This window comes from Parus major, chromosome 5, assembly GCF_001522545.3.
Source record: "Parus major isolate Abel chromosome 5, Parus_major1.1, whole genome shotgun sequence".
NCBI lineage: Eukaryota > Metazoa > Chordata > Aves > Passeriformes > Paridae > Parus > Parus major.
Window position 1 is genome coordinate 55,491,520 of NC_031774.1, and position 19,015 is coordinate 55,510,534.

Sequence of the window (19,015 nt, forward strand, 5' to 3'; positions counted from 1 at the left end):
ATTAGGAGAGCATTGCTCCTCAGAGTAATACCTGCACCTGTGTCCCCCCACTCACTGCCTTGTCTCCTGGATGCAGTCACCTTCACTTACAGGGACTCATGCTTGAAACTTCCCCAGGTGTCCTATACACAGTGAGACAGATTAAATTTAGCCTGTAATTTATAAGCTGATATATATTTTTTTTTAATCTGCAAAAGCTGTGCTATGACTGAGTAGGAAGAAAGTGATTTTATCACCCTACCTTCTGTAATTCTGAATAGAGACTTCTGTGTCCAACAGCAGCAGGAGCAGGTTTTTGCTGATGGAGAGTTTAAATACCCTTTAAAAAGTCCTCATGTTTTGTTTCAAATTACACCTCATGATCCCTCTGATACTGTCAACTGGCATTACAGTTATTATGGGAAATCTGCAAATTGTTTTGTGTCCTTAATAAACCTCAAAACTTTAGTATGAAAGCAATTTAAAGCAATGTGTCTCTTTTTCTGTGTGTAAAGATTTCTCACATAGAATATCTATAAGCTCCTACAAACTCTTTGCCAGAGCTGTGAACACCTGCAAAACATCTCCTTGGTGTGAAGTCATTTCCTTCGTTGAATTTCTCAGAGGGTCTCTGGCTGTGCTGTAGTCTCAGGATTAGAGGCAAGGTTAGAAAGTGGCAAACTTCCTTCCTTTGCAGCCAGCAGGAAATCAGAGCTGTACCAGGACATGGTGAGACAGCAGAAACCTCAGCAAGTGATCAGAACAAAACACTGCAGGGTGGGAAAAGGGCTTTGACTGATGCAGCCAGACTGAGGAGCAGAAGGGGGAGGTGGGAAGGATGAAACCTGACTGAAACCAAGGCAGCAAAAGGCCACTTTGAGATGATCTTCCAGGGAGGAGAGCAAAAGAGATGCTGTGGATCTGCCCTGAGTGACAAAAGTCCAATCAACACCAGATTGCAAATGTGGAACTTTCCCCCCAGAAGTTATTACACTTTAGACCTACTGGTCTAAATTCTGTTAAATTCACATCAATTTTCACACTTAATATCACAGAATAGTTTGAGTTGTTTCTAGTCCAGCTGGTCTGCAAAGAGCAGGAACATCTTCTACTAAACCATACTTCTCAGAACCCTGTCCAACCTTACCTAGAACGTTTTCAGGGATGGGGCATCCACCACCTCTCTAGCCAGTGTTTCACCATCCTCACTGTAAAAAAACTTCTTGTATAAATCAACCCTCATTTTGTGTAAAACCTTTACTCCTTGTCCTGCCACACCTTGTGCCCAGGCCTTTAGTTTTCACACCCTTAATGCTGTAGCTGGGGTGGTACATCCTGCTCAGAATTTGTAGGCAGTCAACACAGCCCAAATATTTCAGAACATGAGAAGTTTCTTCCCAGGCAAACTTCACCTCCTTGGGAGAATTTTAATGCTCTTTAAAGCCATGGATTTAGATTTCACACCCAACCTGTCCAAAGCACTTGAACAGTTTGTCTGTCTTTGGTATGTGTTTGCAAGGAGTGTTTGTCAAAAGGCCATAACGCCTCAGGTATTTTCTCTCCACGAAAAGCAGTGGATTTCTTTGTGCCTCAGTTTCTCTTTTGGACTGGGAATGATGCTAGAGATGATTTTTTTCCTCTCTACAGTGTGTTTTGCAGGGGTTGTAAGGCCACTTGTGACCAGTCACATCTGTCTCCTGCAGTGCACTCAGTGCCTCAGGTTTATTGTAGCTCATTTAACCTAAACAGCAATGGTCACAGCCAGACAGTGCTTTGATAAAATACCCTCCTGCTCTGTGACAGCCACAGCAGCCCACTGGCCCTGGAAGCTCAGCTCCCCTGCAGCTGGTGTGCCCAGCCAGACTGGCCATGCCAGAAATCAGTGTATTTTACCCCACCTACAGAGCAGAGTTGCCATGAGAGAGAGGGCAGGATGGGTGTTCCCTGCACTGACCAGATTTCTCTTTGGGAGACAGGACAGGCAGCTGCCTCCTGCTCTCTTTGTGCTCACATGGAAACATGGAACCAGTGCCCTGGGTCAGAGCAAAGCCTATCTCACCCACCATCCTGCCAGGGAGTGTAGCCAGCTGTGGGTATTCAGGGAAATGTGAAAGCATCAGGGCTGCATGGAGGTATCCTTCCCTTGGCTACATCCACCCAGCCTTATCTGGCAGCAATTTAGGAATTTTCTGCTTTGGGGGATACCTTTGGCATGTTGCTGTTAACCCCAGACACGTGGGTCCTCTGAGCCACTTCTTCTCAGATAAAATCAGGCCATGGAAAGTCTGGTGAATAATACCACATTCCTCTGGGGTGAATAAAATATATTCCAGGCTATATGCTGTGCCCTTTTGGATCGTCCTGGCTCCTCTGAGGACATATCCATTTATAGCAGCCAGGGATTTGGGCTGCAGTACCTTTTTATTAGGAATAAATGTTGATATGCTTTGTCTTTTCTCTGTAAGTGCTCCAGGCAGGGCTAGTTAAACCTGCTGAGGTTCACAAGCTGCAGGAACATGAAAAGAGCCTTCCTCTGGGGAAACTTGCTTTGGTCCAATCAAGATGAGGGATGTTGTTCAGGAATGGTGGGATTTCTTGGCTTGCAGACCGGACTAGCTGGTCAATGAGATTGCTTCTGGTCTTGAAATGAATTTTAATGAACAGCTGGATAACAAAGGCACTTTTTTTTTAGTAATTAATTTTGTTATTTTTTTTAAAAAAATGAGATCCACATCTCTGCACTGAATCCCTGGAGCCAGTCATATTCCTGTTTCCAGACCAGCAGGGCTGTCTTTCTTTGTGTAACTTCATCATCACCTTAATCCTTTCACTTTTCCTCCTGACTCCACCTGCCCTGGCTGCTGGACCAGAGGGTCCTCATCATCTCCCTTGCCAGTGTGTTGGTTGGTGTTTTTCCTACCTGAAACCTCCTACAAGGTGCATGTGATTAACATCTGGGAAAATAAACACAAAAGCACACCTCCCCAAAAGGATGCTGTCAAAATACTTTGTAATACATTTATTTTGTTAAAATAAACTATGTACAATAAATGATATTAATGTGCATTGCAATATACAGTAATTACATGTTTAAAAGATGATAAACAAAAGAGTACAGAATTATGTGCTGTAAATAGGAAATTAATAATGTTTACATGATTTTTAAACTATGCAGAACACATTTGCTTGAAAACTGAATTTCCTTGGTTTGAAATTGTTTTGCTTTGAATTCTGAAGATTTGGTTAACCTTTGAAAAAAAGGCATACCCCTCAAAGGTCAGACATACTGTTTTAGTGCCCATCCTTTGGTTTCACCAGCCCCATATTCCAGCAATATTGCACACAGCAACTTTTAAGAGAGAAAAATTCTGTTGCACGCATCAACTAAGTGATTTTTTTCTCTTAACTTGCTAAGACCTGACTGGTGATGAGTTAGGTCTTGATTTGTGTTGAGGTCATTACATCTGCTTCACAAACTCAACCAGAATAACTTGTTGAACTGTTAGTTTTAAGCATTTCTTAAGGAATAATTTTAAGCATTACTGTTAGGTAAGCACAAAAAGAAAGGAATGAAATGTCCTTGTCTTTGTGTTCTTGGGGGATCAGAGAACCTCTGTGCAGTGAAAATCTTGTATTTGTGTAAGTGCATCAACATCATGACATATTAAACTGAATTCAGTTATCCTTGCACTGCCTCTCTTCTCTACAGAGAATTCCCCCCAGTCTCGAGGTGCTGCTGAGCCCCAGGTACCCAGGGGTGACTCCACAGAGGCACTTCCCAGCCCATTCACCAGCCCCAATCCATATTTTTTGGGGCATCAGGACCATCATACCATGTCTTCCTCTGTAGCATTTCCCACCTGGCACCCAGGGCTTGGGTCACTTCTGCTCATGAGTGAAGAAGACTTTGCCAGTGTCTTTCCTCTCTCACATAATTTTTTGTTATTCCTTATTAGTGAACTAACATTTACAAGTGTGGGGAGAATTTGGGCTCATTTGCTCCATGCTGACAGGGCAGTTCAGTGCTTGCCAGGTCTGTAATGCAGGTACAGCAGCTGCCTATTCAGGGGAAAAGTACTGAGAGAGACAACATGATAGCCACACTCTGGATAGGATTTACCCACAATCTACTTTGACAGACATCACACAAATTTTTCTACATGTTATCAATACAAACAAATGTTGTGTTGGAAGATCTGGAAGCTGTAGACTTGTGACAACTGTTTACTCTGAATTCATTAAATCCAATCAAAATCAAAATTCACTAGAGTTGGTATCAGTGAGAGCTCAAACTGACCTTCACCAAAACCATATCAAACCTTGTGTCCTGAATGGGATGAGATGAAATTAAGTGACAGAATGAGTTTAGGGTCTTTAAGCAAAGATAACCGTATGTCTTGAATATTACTCTGTTAATATAACCACTTTCATCCTCAGCTCAGTTGTGGTTGAAATGAGCTGTTTCAGATCCAGCCTCCAAAGGTGAGACCAGCAAAGTCTTTGGATGCCCCAAGTCCTTTCAGGAGTCCTTAACCAGCAGCCTGAAGGTATAAAAGATTCTTGGACCTGGCTCAGTGTATCTGTGTGCTCAAAGCTTGGTCAGCCAAAATAAAAGGTCAGGAAAAGAGGAAATATAAAGAATCTCAAATATTTTCCACATTGGTCATGTGTGGACCCCACTGAAAATTTCCATTGCCTTCATGAGAACTGAAATGAAGCCACCACAGAGCATCTTGGAAAATCCCACCCTACCATTATAGTCAGGAGCAGCCAAACACTGCATTATGGTCAGTAAAATGTGGAAAGGGATGAGGATCCATATTTTCAAAGTTAAAGAGGTTTTTCACCACTGACAGCAGTTCACATGTTTTTTTGCTTGTTGCTCTGAACTAATTTTCCTCTTACAATGAACTTCTGACTGTTTTTGCTGTTATGGTGTGGTTCCTGGAACTGCCCAAGAAAATAGATTTTTGTTCCCATGTTTCTGACAGCTTTAACTGAAACAAAGAAAACAGAATTTGAAGATTTTTTGCTGTTGTTCTAGTTATGAGTGTCCCCTTAACATCTTAAAATTAAATTTAAGGTTTAGGCTCAAACTGATTAATTGTGGCTCTGGGCCCTAATTTTGCAGCTCCCCCCTGAAGCAGAAGTGATTCTGTTGCATTCATGACTTATAATTGGTGATTTTGTCCTAACTTTTGGATGCAAAAATATTTCTATTCCTGTTTTGTTTTGATAGGTGAAGACAGCTGAGATCACAAGCCACTACTGAAATCAGTGGGAGGCTTTTTCCTGCTTTCAGATGGTCTTTATTCATGAAGAGGAAAATAAACATTCATAGTGGAAATTTGTCTTCATTTTTGCAAAGAGCTCAAATGTGTCTAGAAGTTATCTGACGTAGGTCACTCCATGCTCACCTCCTGTCACAGCAGATGCTCCTCCAGTCCTATAGAGTTGTGAACCAACAAAATGTTCTGTTATTTCCAGACTTTCCTTTTTTAATGTAGGATAAAACAACATTACAGGTCCTCCTCAGGGAAAAAGAAAATACATGGAGAAAGGCACGTGCAGCCAGATTCCTACATTCTACCTCTTTGCTTAACAAATGGTCCCTGGGCCAACGTGAACATATGGATTGCTTTGTTGGAAAAGACAAATGTGCTTTTAAACAATCCTGGCCTGAGACAGATTGATGCCACTGCAAATTATTTTTAATCCAGATGAGGTTTCTGTGTGGTGAGTCATGAGGTATTTGCTGTGTCACTTGGTGAAAATAGGTACAGGGAAAGGTCACGGGCGCTAAGCACGGTATAAAGCAGATGGGCATCTTGCATATATGAATTAAAGGGAGAGACAGGCTGCCCAGGGAAGTGATTGAGTCACCATTCATGAAGGTATTCAAAAGAACACAGGCCACCAACACTAGAGCTGCTGGAAGAGGTTCTCTGGTAATTAAACTACAAGGATTGATCACCAATCAGCCTCCCTCATGACTTGAGCAGTGCCAGTGGGACTGAATGAGACATGAACAACTTGGAGACAGTTCCTTGTAAAGTGAGATGCTCTTCAGTATGAGGAAGACTGCCAAAATCTGTCCCTTTAATCAAAGTATTTGGAATAACTTTATTTCATATTAGGATGCAGTGCTATATTTAATTCTGTGTCTATTTTGAATGCTTTGAGTGCTGCGAAAGAGAAAAAAGGTGAGAAATGTTAATGTCAGCTGCTGAAATGATTGTTTTGATTGTCATACTGGACTTGGGGTGAATTCTGTATGTACACAGGGTGTATATCCAGTTGAACAATTGAGATGGACCTGAGTGGGGTTAGAGCCTTGCTTCTGCCTTCTCCCCAACTTTTCAGAGTTCTGGGAGGCAAAAACTGTGAGTTTTTGTGGGGTCTCCTTCAAGTCATGCTGGAAGTGGCAGGACTGTCCCAGTTCCACCATCTTGGTGTTTTCACAGGGCACTGAAAGGCACAGACATCTGTAGGTGATGTGACAGCAACTCTGATGAATTGAGATCTCTCTCAAGTACCTCTAATATCTCCTTGCAGGGTTTGCATGAAAATACTTTGGGAACTCTGTTTGGAACTGCAGCTTCAGGTTAAGAACTCTTGGTAGAACAGGAAGGTTCCAGAAGAGGCCAAAGGAGATGGGTTTTACAGGATCCAGCAAGTTTCCCATAAGTTGTGAGTGCTTTTGAAATGACAGCAGACTATTAGCAAAGGCAGGTCTGTCAGGAAAGGCTTTGACATCAGCTGCATTAAGGGGACGTTGTCAAATAAGTTCCAGGGATGGTTTCTAACCTTTATGACTCTCCTTAACAGTGTTCCTTTTAAGGTGAAATTGGGATCTGATTTCTAGCTCATCTCACAGTGAGTAAACCCATCTCCTTTCACCTGGCAGTCCTTTATCGATTTTCTTTCCTTATTACAAATGGTGCTCGAAAATAACTTGAAGTTTATATCTGTGGCCTTATGCCTGCACTTGCACTATGTCTGGTGTTGTGGTTTTTTTCTGAAAATAAGCTTTGCTGCCTGTTCACACACCATCTGTTGCTTTTAAAAAAGGCATTAAGTATGACTTGCCAGATAGTCAATGACTCTCCTTACATCTGCCTACAATCCCTTTCTAAAGCCTCTCGACCGTGCTGTCCCTGCCTCCCCAAAAAAGTAGTGTAACAGGGCAGATCCTTGAGCAATTTCCACATTTCATAGACAGGTCTATGTACATAACCTAATTCAGGAATAATGTTTATGGGACCTGCATTAAACATGGCTTTTCAAAAAGCATTTATTTTTGCTGAAAAAAAATTAAAGTAAATGGAGTGCAGAGGCCATATCCCAGTGGATTGTGACCACTCTTCCTCTCTTGCAGCTCCCAGAATTCAAATTTTGGTCAAAATTACTTTGAAAAACTTGACATTTTGCTGCCTCACAAGCTTGACATGCTCCATTTTGTAAGTGCAAAGAAACCCCTGCTTAGCCTTAACATTTTTTGTACATAAATTCAGATTTTTCTATCTGCTTCCTCTATGCAAGGATTTGTTTAGGATGTTGTAGTTTAACACATTAGGATATTTTAACATTTTAGCTTCTCCATCACCATATGTTTTGTAGTTAATTTCCCTTAAACCACTGCAGTTACATTAATGCTACAACTTCCCACTTGATTTTTGATTTTACTGCCAATCCTATGCCGTTCCATTAAGATTAACAATCACCCCTGGTACTCAGTGGCATGCAAAAAATCAATGTGATTGTTTGTGGCTTTCCCTGATGCATGCCAGGGTGCTCCATTTCACTTTTCCAGTGTGCTCGTTACGTTAGGATGAGCTCAGCTGTCACTCTGGATTTTCTTTTTCCTCTATTTCCACATTTTTAAGGTCTAAGAAAACCAGGCAGCTCCAACCTGAGCATTTGCATCGTGTTTCAGCTAAACCAGACTTCACCTTCTTCCACCAGAGTCTCATACATCACTCTCCAGCAACCTACATGAGCTAAAACAATAATCCTAATTAACTTTCACTGAAATAAAAGGCAGCACAGTGCAGATATAATTTCCCTGAAATCTGTTAAAGGCTTTTTTTTTTTTTTTTGTAGTTTCAGTGGGCTTCCAGTCATGTTGTAAGCCTAAATACTAATTTATTTAATCCATGCCTCATTCTTCTCATACTCCTGTAATATATTTTTACACTTTATGGTTCAGCTGGTAGTGTCCTGTTGAGGCGAACACTCACTGCTGTGCCTGGGGATAGACACAAACTCTGTGGCATGGCATGGACCCTTGTGCCTCACCCTCAGCCAGGCCATCTGACCTAAATGCCTGGGACATAATAAAACAGAAAATATGCACGAAAAGTCACCAGCAATGAGGAGAACTTGTTTGTCTCAGGTATGGCACAACTGTGTTTTCATCCATGTTTGTGTGCAAGGGGAAAGGGATGGTGAGGGGAAGCCACTGGGTGAAAAAAGAGCAAAGCATTTGCATCGAGTCTGATGGATTTTGTCAGAGGAACTCTTGATTTCTACCCAGAAATGTTTTGGGTTGTCAGAGCTGTTTTCTGTAGCTGTCCATGGTAAAATGGGGGCTGGAATTAGATGATCTCTGAGGTCCCTTCTAGCCCAAACCATTCTAGAATTATATGAAAAGGAATGTGTGCTGGAGGAGGGGCTCAGATCCACAAGCCTGGCCCTGATGCAGGACTGGGCACTGCACCAGGCCCAGTCCCTTCCATGTGCCCTGGGTGCCCTTCCCGTGGTCCTGCTGCAGTCACTCATCACTCTGAGCAGCACCAGGGCTGGAGTTCCCTGGTTTGTCTGGTGTGTTCTCAGTCAGGACACTTTGCTTCCCAAGAGGAGAGGGCTGCCAGCCTCCTGGAATGCTGCAGAGGGGAGCAGGGCCTGTGCCCTGGCCTGGGAGGATGTGCTCCTGTCACTTGCTCCCTCCCGGCACTTCTGAGCACGCTGGCTACAGACACAGCTTTTGTAAGGAGTTACATCTTCAAATCTGTGTGTGCCAGTGCTGTGATTTCCTCCTTGGGGGATGAAATCCATGACAAGACAGTCTGGTGGCACTGCTGGGGTACCCAGAGGCAGAGCAGTAACAAGAGGCCCTTTGAGTTCACCTCTGAGCGCCGGTGTCGCTGTGATGTGCAAAGCTGCAGGATCCCGGGAGAGGCTTTAGTGAAAAGGCACAATTTCCCCAGCAGCAAGGGGAGATCACAGGATCTCCCTTTCCCCTATGGGCTGCACTTCCCACCTCCATGCTGCTGCTGAAGCCATCATCTGCTGCTCGTGGAACAGTCCGCTCCTGAGAACTGCAGCCACGCTGCTGCTGGAGCAGCACTCTCCGTGAAGATGGAAAATGGCAGCAGAGACAGAAGATATGAATAGGAGGAGGGAAGCTAAAAGAAGTCAACAAGTTCTCAACTCCATTTTGATGAGGTTTTTTTACAGAAATACTTCATAAAAAAAGGATAATTTTAAGGCAATTGGATCACCTCAAAGCACTTAAAGTCAGTATGACCTTTGGCTTTATTTAATTTTTTTTTTTCTATACTTGGCTGTTGGGTGAGATGTAGAAATCCAGCTGATCTGTAAGGTAAATTGTCAGTTGCCATGGCAATGTGTCTCGTTCTTGTTCTCAGTTGGAAGAGAGATTGTTCCATGCTGCTATTTCTTGTCTAGGGTGATATTCTTTGGTGGCAGATTTTCTTTGTTTCAGTACATTAATGCTACAACTCTGTACTTCCCTTCCAAGCTTACGGAAACATGGCTCAGCCTGAACATTCCTCTGTAAAAATACAGTTATTTGCATTTTTTTTTTAGTTGTAAGAACATTCCTTAAGTCTGGAGGTAAATGTTGATCTGTTTTGTTAGCTTGGGTGCAGCAACATCCTGGTGCTGTGAAGTTTCACCATTAAGTGAAAACAAACTGGAATCACTCCACCTTTGCTTCCATGTGGTTTGAAGAAACTAAAGTATCTCCTGAACTAGCAAGTCTTATAAAAGAGAAGCAGTTTTAAAGTACATCCTACCTATAGTGTATGTCTTACATATCATATTTTTACAGATCTCCATGTGCTTTCAGTCAATTCAGATTCAATTCCTAAGGTCTGCAGATTCCTAATTTTGATCAATTCTTGCTTAAGGCCACAAAAGGAGTTTCTCCTGCTTCTTTTGCTGTCTTGAGCTCTTTGCTTTGTCACAAGCCACCTTCACCTTATTCCTAAGGTGGGGAGCCAGGCAGGCATCCTGGTTTCTGTTGGTGCAGTCTGCAGCAGTGGGAACAGGCTGCAAAACAGCTCTGGAGGGTTAGGAAAGCACAGAGACAGGAGTTGGCCAAGGGTGATACAGCTTGGAGGTTTCACAGAACGGAGAGCTCCTATATTTGGGTTAGAAGGACCCTATTCTGGTCTTGTTCCCTGTTTCAGTTGCAAGTGACCTTCATTTCCTTTCTAACCTGCTTGGTTTCACTGAAATCAGCTGTCTCTGCTTCCCAGGGCACGTCACACCAGGGTGCAGCATCTGTGGCACTTTGCACAGCGCTTCTTCTTCTTCTTGGGGTGGAAAATGGTCATGATTGCCTCATCAAAGACAGTCTTAAGGCCTTTCTGCGTGAGGGCTGAGCACTCCAGATAGCACTGGGCTCCAATCTGAAAGAGGGAAAATGAGAGTGAGTGTCCACTTGTTGGAGAGACAGGGTGATGCTGTTCCAGCAGCTTTCTACGTTTAGAAAGGGGTCAGACCATTTCTCTGTTTTGTGTCTGGCTGCCTGTGGAATGAAAGGACAAGCTCATGTGGTCATCCTGGGTAAGAGAGCAGGAATCAGCATCAACATGAGTATGTCACCACATGGGAGTGAACGGGCTGCACGGATTCCCTGCATGACCCTCCAGAGAGAGGGGGCTGCACCCATGTTTGAGTGCTGGACCAGGAGCTTGGCCTCCTGCCTGTGCAGCTGGGGAGGCTTCAAGGAAATGCTGGGTTATAGCTGAGCCCTTTCACACACTTGGCTCTTCTCCCCTGAACTGTCACTCTTGTGTCCTGTCTCCTCCAATGCCAGGGAGCTGCTACCTGGGGAGGGCTTCTAGCTGTTTTCTGGGAATGGGGAAGCATCATTTTGAGATAGGAGTCTCCTGGGTATGCTGGCATGATACAAACACCCACAGAGGCCTGGGAAAGCAGCCTCAGCTTATTCAGCAACCTTATGGCTTATGCAGCTTGTTCTGCTCATGGATGCTCTGATTTTTGAGGGCCAGGGACAATAATAGAACCTGCAGCATATAAGGTGACAAGGCCAGGATCCAGAATTCTGCATCCCAGGGCTTGGGGAGTGCTTCTGACCCCCTACCTTTCCAGGAGAAATGTACAATACCACAGAAACTTTGGGAGCACCTTCTCTGCTGCCTGAAGTGCAAGGGATAAGTGGGAATCCAGTTGTCTGTGCTTTTGTAAGGGACAGGGAGGAGTGTGACAGGAGGTGGCTTGGCTGCAGAGAGGGGTTTGCCACATGCATCTCCTGGCAGAACCCTGAGCTAGAAACTCCTGACTTAGATAAAACAGGCAGTAGAATCTGTTTTGATGCCCATTTGCCACCTGCTGCCCTGTGTTCCTCGATGCTTTTCTTAGAGCTTGGTCATGTCACCTGCCAGAGATTAGAAGTGTTTGGGCAATTCTCTCTGACTCATGGCGTGATTTTTGGGGTTATCTTATGCATGCCCAGGAGCTGGACTTGTTGACATTTTTGAGTCTCTTCCCACTCAGGATATTCTATGTTTCAGCTGATATTTCAGCAGAAGTGCAGGCTCAGGGGTCACAATGTGTGCCTGGGTCCAGCCTGCTTGAACACAGGCTTTAATCTCTGTCTGGCCCCAATGAGCTTTGGAGGAGCCTTGAATGAAAGAAACCTGGTGGGAAGCTGAGATCAGTCAGCTTCACATGGCATCAGGAGAAGCTGTTACCTCCTTTGCCAGCTTCACTCCATGCTCATAGGTGAGTGGTTTCTCCTTCATGTAAAGCAGCCGTGCCAAAGTCTTGGGATCATCCCGGAGATCAATCTAGCGGAAAATACATAAAATCTGTGCTGTAATTCTTGAAGCTGATATTCATGGCTTTACAGACCCACATCAGGGCATATGTATCACTCTCTACTCAAGTGATACTTCAGAAATTAATTTTATATTTACTTACCTTTTTTTTTTTTTTTTTCAGTTTACCATAAATTAGTTCTCCTTTGCAGGTGCTCAGATGGGTCTGCTTCAGGAAAGAGCCCCACTGGTAGGGGAAGCTACTGCAACCCTGCACTTCATCACCCAAACCCCTCCCTGACAGGCCAGACAGACACAGCTCAGTCTGACTTGAAACAAAATCCTTTATTTCCACGGAAGACATCAGAGTAAGGCATTTCAAACCTGTCCATTTTCAGACTGTGTGATCCAAAGGATAATGTTGTTATTTTTAAATGGGTGTTTTAGATTATACCAGTGTAGAAAACAGTGTTTGAATTATTTGGCTTTCCTGTGGCATGATGATTTTGGTTTTGACTAGAACTTTATCTGTTCTCTAATTTGACTTAGGTTACTGTCCAGTGCTCTGACATTTTCCATGTGGTTGGATCCTTACCCTCACAGTCTCTATCCACTTTGTGTCTTGGTAAGAAACCCATATTTAAGGCATTTTTATTTGATTGACAGATTCATAGATTTTAAGGCCAAAATGAAGAGGTTTGATCATTCAGTCTGACAATCACTGTAATACAAACAGGATGGTGAGTCACCAGTGGTAATGTTGATGTAAAAGCATGAAGGAAGGCTACTTCCTTCCCATGTCATTTGGCTAATTACTCCCATTCTTAAAATTTAGTTTGAAGTTTATCTTCAGCTTCTAGCCACAAAGTTTGATGGGTTTTTTTTTTCCTCATTAGAGACCTGTACGACAACTTTTCTCCCTATAGGTATTTATGACTTGTAACCACATTAACATACATTTGAATAAAAAGATGGGATGATTGCTAGTCTGGACACTTGCATGTTGGCTTCCATTCCCTGTCCCTGAGTTTTCCTATAATGGGAAAAATCTGGCTGAATTTCCCATGAGTTAAATAGGAAAGCTTTCCAGAGAGCCCAGGTAAAAGCCCGGGAGAAGCTTTACCTGAGTTCCTATGAGGACGTAAGGCACGTTGGGCATGCAGACCTTCAGCTCGGGCACCCACTCCTCCTGCACGTTGTGGTAGGAGGCAGGATTCACCACCGAGAAGCAGATCAGGAACACGTCTGTGTTGGGGTAGGACAGGGGTCTCAGCTGGTTGTAGTCCTCCTGCCAGGGGAGAACAGTAAGAGTGTCACAAGGAGGGGATGGCTGCAAGTGGGGTGTGATGAAGTGGTCAACACTGCCCATACTCATTCACACTTCTAAGCTCCACGTTGTAACTTTTCTCTAAAAAGTCCTTTTTCTGTTTCTCTGTTTCTGCTACATTTCTTCTGTATTTTTCTTTTTATTCTTTGATTTCTCAGACTCCTTTGGACTTAATTCTCTTGGGATCCTTCCTCGTGGGGAGCCCTGCTTATCTCAGTTCTTATGATTTGAAGAAAACTCCCAAGCTCGTTAAAATCTTGTTTCTCGTGTTTATTAACAGGTGATCACAAAACTTAACAGGTCTCTCCAGGCTGGTTACACAAGGTTAATCTTTGCAATCTGGTACATTTCTTTCTTCTGATGGTACAAACAAGGCCTTGTGGCTCACTTCGTGTCTGATGCACAAAATGGCCCCGAACTACGCAGTTCTTTTATCTTTATACCTATTTTTACCCAATTAACAATAGACACGTATATTATTTTTCTTAATGACCCAATGACCCATCACCTCTGTGATGCACTGTGGCATTTTCTATCCAATCACTTACTATTACCCAAAAACCTCTAGGAGATGAACATGAAGAAGAAAGAAGAAGGGACAAAGTACAACACCCTAAATCCTCCATCTTGTCTTCTGTTCTCTAAACTAACTTTTTCACCCAGTGATTTAAAAAAACTTTCTAATCTACACACTTACTCTTTTAGCTTTTTCTATCTAACTTTAACATTTGTTTTCATGTTTCACCATGAAAACATGGTCATGAATTTCATATTATATGAAATTCAGTGTTTTTCTAGATCTTATAGCTAAGTATCAGAAACAAGGGCACAAACTCTGCATTCCAGACTCCAACACACATGGCTGCTGAAGACGAGGGGAACCCCCTTCACAGGACAAGGCTGCTGAGTTTTTAGCATTTTACCAAAAAGAGCTGAAAGATGCCCCATATCTGGAAGTGTTCAAAGCCACGCTGGACGGGGCTGTGAGCAACCTGGTCTAGTGAAAAGTGTCCCTATCCCTGGTGGGGTGTGTGTGTGATTAGATGATTTTGAAGGTCTCTTCCACCTCAATCATCCTGTGATTGTGTGAACAAGTTTAGTTTGTGTTATCTGTGGAGAGGCTGGTGCAGAAGGGGATGCTGTATAGCCCTGCATGGTGCACAGCAATGTGCCAGTCTGCAGAAGACACTCATCCTGAAAGCAGAAATCAGATCACAGCCAGCCTGCAGCACCTGGGTACTCACTGTGGGTGATTTTGTGTTTCCACAGGCTGTGGATGGTGGAAGGAGAGGTGTTTTCTCCATGGGATGGTGGTGGAGAGGGTGAACTTTCAAACACTCGAATCACAGCTGTGATATGTTGTGAGCTGGCTTTGATAGCTGAATTTCAAGGAAGAATTTAGGTCTGTTTGTAGGCTTGAGAAGCTGAGAGCAAGCAGAGGTTTTGCAAGCCAAGTGAAAGGGACAGCGTGGCTCTTTCTGACAGTGAGAGCATTTGTAGCTGTGTCTGGAGGGTGCTGTTCAATGAAACCTGTTAGAAAACTTCAGTGCAATGAAACAGATGCTTTTTAGAGGGGATACATCTGTTCCAAAGGCTTTTCTAGGGGGTCCAGAATTTAAAAAAAGGGGAAAGAAACACAAAGTTGGAGTGTGGGAAACAATAATACATGCTGCTGTCAAGCCTGACTGCGATGTAGATCTGGAGTTTGTAGTTTCTGCATTCTGGACAAGTCTCAAATCTCTGCAGTCTGGTCAGTTTGGTTATAACTGTGTGAAAATGGTGTGGATTTGCTTTGCAGGTTGGACTGGTTAATAAAAGGAAATAAAGCTAGTAAAAGGGTGGAAAAAAGACTCCTGGGTGCTGTTTCTCAGTCTTAAGAACATTTATTTTAGGCAGGGAAAACCCACATTAGGGGCAGGAACGATGCAAGGTGCTATCTGTCCTGCAGGAGAAAGTGATGCAGGACTGTATCAGTGTGTGTCAGAATAGATGATGTTTCAGTGCAGCCTTACTTCTGCCTTGCTTTGATTGAGTCAACAAATGTGAGGACTTAATTGTGAATTGAGATTGGTAGATCACTTTTCTAAAGTCTCTTTTCCCCTGACTATACAGTAATGAATTGACCCAGACTACTTCTGCATCAGCACTAGTTTCCAAAATATACTAATAAATTACTCAAAAACTGTTTGCACCAACTCTTTCTAAAAAAAAAATCCTCAAAACTTTAATTATTTATTCTGAAAAGAAGCATGAGCCCAAATTTAGCTCTGTGTCAGGAAAGGAAAGTTTAAAAAAGCACCTTAAAACACAAACATTTTGTTTTGTTTTGTCTAACTGGGTGTTCATTGTCCTAAGCCCACTTTGACAGGGAGAGTAAATCCTCATTTAAATAAATTTAAATAAATCAAAACCTTCAGCCCTCACAGTCACAGTATTTGGGGTAAAACCAGGGTATTTTTAGCTGACAAAATGATGTCTTTCCAGTGGCATAGAAAGCGTGGATCTCAAGAAGGATTTACAAGCAGAAATGTTTGGATCTATCACCTCCCAAGAAAGTGGATACATTCTCTACATTCAAGGAATAGCAGGATAAAGCCCCTCAGAGGTGTTTGTGGGAACACCAGTGATGCAGTTCATGAGGAAGCAAAGTCAGTGACAGGAGATTTATCCAAAGCTCTGGGGATGTCAGCCAGCTCCCAGCAGAGGTTAATAGAGACAAAGTAGATGCCAAGGTGATGGGATCAGAGGAGAAATTGCATTGTAGAGGCATTTTAGTGGGTTAGGAAAGCCTGGCTGGATTATGGGACATTATTTTAACCCAGAACATCAAACCTGAGACTGATTGTGGCACAGCCACCACGGGCTGATACTGGGTGCAAGGCAAAGATCCTTTCTATGTTTCTGTTTTTATTTTAGCTGCTGCAAGCCAGGCTCCCGAACGAGCCACACGGTGGCAGCAAGCCTCAAGGAATCCTCATCTAGGAGTTTTGGGAAGAAATTGGCTAAATTTAGCCAGTTTCAATATTCCAGACGTGCGTATTTAGAGGGGCTGGGACTTACTGTACCATTAAAACTACAGATTAAAGCCATGAGCACTCTGCCTGGCTGTGACAGCTACAGGAGCATGCATTTAATTATATTTTCCTTGTTCCTTCCGAATCCCTAGAAAATCCTTTTTCAGGAAGAGCATTCCTGATTTGAGCTATTAGCACAGAACATTATATAAGTTGTAAGCAGGGACAGCCATACATCTCATAGCAGAGGTCTCACCTCCCACCAGGGCACATGGAATTTTTCACAGATGGGTTAAAACACAAATATCATTGATAAGAGTCAATCTGGGCTCCTGTACATGCACAGAATTCTCCAGACCACATCACAAGGACCTCTTCTCTGTACCTGCTCTCCAGGAGAAGGCTGTAAAACCTTGCAATGGACCTTTAGAAAGGACAGCCCTACAGGGTCATTTCTCATTCAGACATGGTTGAAGTTAATAAATAATACAAAAAAGGGGCTGGACATTTATATGGGTATGGGGCACATCCAGGGAGGGCTGCTGAAGAGAGTGACTGCTGTGTTTGGGAAGGGACACAAATCCTTCCAGTCTTGGGCTGTGGCTGATCAATAATTTATATTTATCTGTTTATTTTCCCAGCTCATGCTTGCATTGTGCTGTCTGCTATTTAGGGAGCTGGAGGCTTCCCAATTAACTCTGCCTGGCCACTGGTTTGGCCTGGAAATGCCAGTGCCAGACCTGGCCTTGCTGTGTTATCTGCCTGTGACTTGCCAGGGCTGAGATCAGCTGTGCTGCTCCCTCTCCTCCATCTCTGCCATCAGCTCAGCAGTGTTTGGGTCCCAAAAAATGTAGCAAAACTGGTTTTTTTTTTGTTTTGTTTTTATGTTGTTGCTGTGTTGATCTCTTTTACACTCTGCTAAAACATTTTGCACCTGAGTCCAGCCCAGCAAAAAGACCACAGTTTTTCCTCCTAGAACCGTTTGTGCTAGGGATACAGAAAGCCAGATACCTCAAATCTGGGGTCTCTGCCAGCTCTCCCTTCAGGCTGACAGAGGGTCCTGCTGCAGGAGTACATTTTCCAATTGTTATTTCATTAGCATATGTTTTATAGCATCGCAGTGTCAAGGGCTATTTCTGGCTATGACTTCACACTGATGCCTTTGGAAAGCCACACAGCACAAGGAGAAGGAGGGAGGAAACAACCCAGATGATCTGTTGTTATAACTGGAGCATGTGGGAAGCATCATCCCTCCAGCCTCCACGGAGACAATCTAGTCATCAAGGGCTGATTCACGCTCTGAGCTCTGGCTAGATGGCCACATCCTCTGGACCAGGGTCTGGAAGGGACATGAGCTTGCTGAGTTAGAGAAAAGGTATGGAGGCAGGTGGTGAACTGTCTAGTTTGAAGCAGGGGATGGCAAAATGATGTGGAGGAATGGATGGAGGGGTGAGACTTGTCAAAGAGAGAGCTGAGTGCTCCTTCTGGCTCAGGAGGACAAATGAGAGGAGGTGTTGCTGCGGAAATGGGTGGCAGGTGGAACTGTCAGCCCTACAAAACAAGTAGGAATATTAAGGCATGGGGTGAAAACTGACTGGGAACTGAATATAACTCCAGTCTGGCTCTCAAAGGCTTGCAGGGCTGATGGATCGTGACACAGGCTCGGAGTTTGTGAACACAGAATAAAAGACTGAACAGACTTTGGACATGGGGCAATGACATGAGTTATATTTTGGGATTGGCCTTTGGATCATCTGGTTGCACCATGTGGATAAGAAAGATGTGTGGTCTGTGAGGGCCACCAAACCAGCTAAGACTGCTTCTGCCTACAGAAACATGATAAGAATAAGATTAAAGAAAGTGAAACCCGAAGCATCAAAGCCCCAGTTCTGCTGAGTGCAGGTTTTTCTGTAAGTGACAGTCTGTTCTGGTGTGGGTTTTTTGATCTCTCTGCATAGTGCTGCAAAGTATATTCTGCAAGCAGTGGCCTTTTGCAGACAGGAGGGTCTCCTTCTGTGCTGTTTGTGCCTTTCATAGCAGTCAGTCATGGCCAAAAACAGTACAGCCAAGAAGAGCTCCTGGTGAAAGCAGAGCCCTACACCCAGGGCTGCTGGAACCCAGAGAGAGTGAAGCAAGTTCCCAAATCTGCTTTCTCTCCTCCTGGCTTCAGTGTCAGCTCTGACTGCAGGAGCTGGTGGATGTGAGTTACAACATTCCAGTCTGTGAGGAACCTGGAACCTGCTCCCTCCACTCTCAGCAGATGATTTTTTGCAAGGTTTCTCTGCAGACTATATCCCTTTCTTTATTTTGTCACTCACCAGCATTTGGAGTCAGGAGAGGGAAATTTCAGCACAAAAAATGTGTTGCTCCCTGCCCTTTCTTCTGCTCTTCTGCTGGCAAAGCAATGAGAAATAATTTCTCCTCCTCTCCAGGGGGTTAAATTATTCCTCAAGCTTTGACTGCAATCACACCATATCAGAGTGTGGACAGTGGAAAGAGCATTCTAAATGTAAGTAGGGATGGGATAAGATGGGACACAGACTCTCTTGTAATGGACACCCATGTCCTGGGAGAAGAACATTGGGATGTTGGGATGGATGCAAACCTCGCTGGGTTACCACTTAAAAAGTCAACAGCTGGTGACTGATAGACTGGTGTTGAAT

At 43.7% G+C, this 19,015-nt stretch overlaps 1 protein-coding gene across 1 annotated transcript in view; it reads right to left on the reverse strand.

Moving 5' to 3' along the window:
- Window positions 1–2,972: 2,972 nt before the first annotated feature.
- Window positions 2,973–19,015, reverse strand: part of RHOJ (ras homolog family member J) — a 61,202-nt gene continuing 45,159 nt past the window's right edge. The window contains exons 3-5 of the mRNA XM_015631809.1: window positions 13,135–13,299; window positions 11,946–12,041; window positions 2,973–10,637 (exon numbers count right to left, since the gene is read on the reverse strand). Coding sequence (XP_015487295.1) covers window positions 10,491–10,637; window positions 11,946–12,041; window positions 13,135–13,299 — 408 coding nt within the window. The 3' untranslated portion in view covers window positions 2,973–10,490. The remainder of the gene's footprint in view (window positions 10,638–11,945; window positions 12,042–13,134; window positions 13,300–19,015) is intronic.